Below are 1,605 nucleotides of genomic sequence, written 5' to 3' on the forward strand. Positions count from 1 at the left end.
TTTAGCTGACCCAATCTCACAGTGCACGACTTCACAGCGCCATTCACTTTCCCTTCCATATCAAGGTCCCAAAGGGGAGACAAATCTCGCTGGACTACAACGTCATCATCCAGAATCACAACCTTCTTCAATTTGTCAAATAATTTGGGAAGCAGATAGTGAGATTGAGAGAAAAGGGATAAGTAGTGTGTTCTATTCTGTTGGGAAACACGGAACTCCGCAGGCAAAGACAATTTCATATCAGAATCATCCAGCTCGAGTTTTTCAATGTTCAATACTTGAATAGTTGATTGTTTGCAGGGATTCCTAACAAACCATTGTGTCATTGCAAAGTAATTCTGCTCGTCTGTCAGTACATGGAAAACCAAGTTTTTACTGCCCTGAAACATCAATAACCAACCAAGAATTAGAAATCAGAGATTAATGACTGCAAGAAAATACAATTACTAAGTAACGAAAACTGATTTAGTACATACCCTTGCGTATAAAACCGTTGAATTGATCACAACAGACGACGCAAGTATATTATCGGAGATGATAACAAAGTGAAGCAATGAGGGATCTGAAAACTTCTCACTAATTGGATCCTCAAGTGAAGCTGACTTGAAATGTTCCACAGTTAGTCTCATTGACAAGCAATGAAGACTCTTAGGCATTGTATGTACTGCAAGCTGGTAGAGGAACACGCTCTGTTTCATGTGGAAACTAGCTTCATCCTCGGTCAAATCAAGGATCTGTCTCAATTTCTTGTCAACATTGTTACAGTCGACTGGAAAAGATTTTGCCTTTGCAATTACAGCTTCCATCTTCTGCAACTTTTTCTCAACCCTGCACAACAGCGGAAAGAAATACCCAATAAGTACAGTCAAAGGAAAATAGCAGAGGATTCTACACATAAATGCTTCTACTGATAGAGAACAAACAACATACATATGGCATCCCTCCTATCATCTAGTACATTAGTTCATTAAATTTTATGTTGGTTTAAGATACTGGGACAGATAATGCTTCAAAATAGAAGTATTTCTGGGTGTGCTCCTCACTGAATAGGTGAGGAGAGAATGCTATGATAAATATTTTCTATAACACAAACCATCTGAAAGACCGAAAGCAAGTAAATCACTAGATAACAGGATGTCTAGACAAGCTAACGGAAAACTAGAAGAATTTCAAGTTACCAGACTCCAACCAAAATCTTTTCCACCAAGGAACTAACTTTCAGTACAAACATGATTAAGTACAAAATGATAGAGAACTTACTGTGGTGGAAGGTCAGCATCTTGTGAACTTACAATAAGAATACGCTCAAACTCTTGAATATTCTGTTTCATATCCCGAGTCAACTTGTCTTGAGAAGGCATTTTAGCAATACTTGGATAGTATGCCCTAGCAACAAATAGCTGGTCCTTCATTTGCTTCACCTTAGCATCTTTCATCGGTTCCTTATTTTCCTCCCTCCAGAGGCAGTAGCTCCCATATTTCATTTCACAAGTTCTCCAACTTTCATCAGCACTCGCTATTGTCCTCTGAACACCTTTATATGTGGCTTCAGTTTTTGTTTTCTGTTCACAGAATAAAGCAGAATAAGGTTAGCTTCAGACGATT

At 38.4% G+C, this 1,605-nt stretch overlaps 1 protein-coding gene across 1 annotated transcript in view; it reads right to left on the reverse strand.

The window, feature by feature from the left end:
• Positions 1–1,605, reverse strand: part of LOC104699305 (probable galacturonosyltransferase 7) — a 5,661-nt gene that overhangs the window by 1,302 nt on the left and 2,754 nt on the right. The window contains exons 7-9 of the mRNA XM_019246410.1: positions 1,261–1,562; positions 477–828; positions 11–380 (exon numbers count right to left, since the gene is read on the reverse strand). Coding sequence (XP_019101955.1) covers positions 11–380; positions 477–828; positions 1,261–1,562 — 1,024 coding nt within the window. The remainder of the gene's footprint in view (positions 1–10; positions 381–476; positions 829–1,260; positions 1,563–1,605) is intronic.

This window comes from Camelina sativa, chromosome 6 (genome assembly GCF_000633955.1).
Source record: "Camelina sativa cultivar DH55 chromosome 6, Cs, whole genome shotgun sequence".
Taxonomy (NCBI): Eukaryota; Viridiplantae; Streptophyta; class Magnoliopsida; order Brassicales; family Brassicaceae; genus Camelina; species Camelina sativa.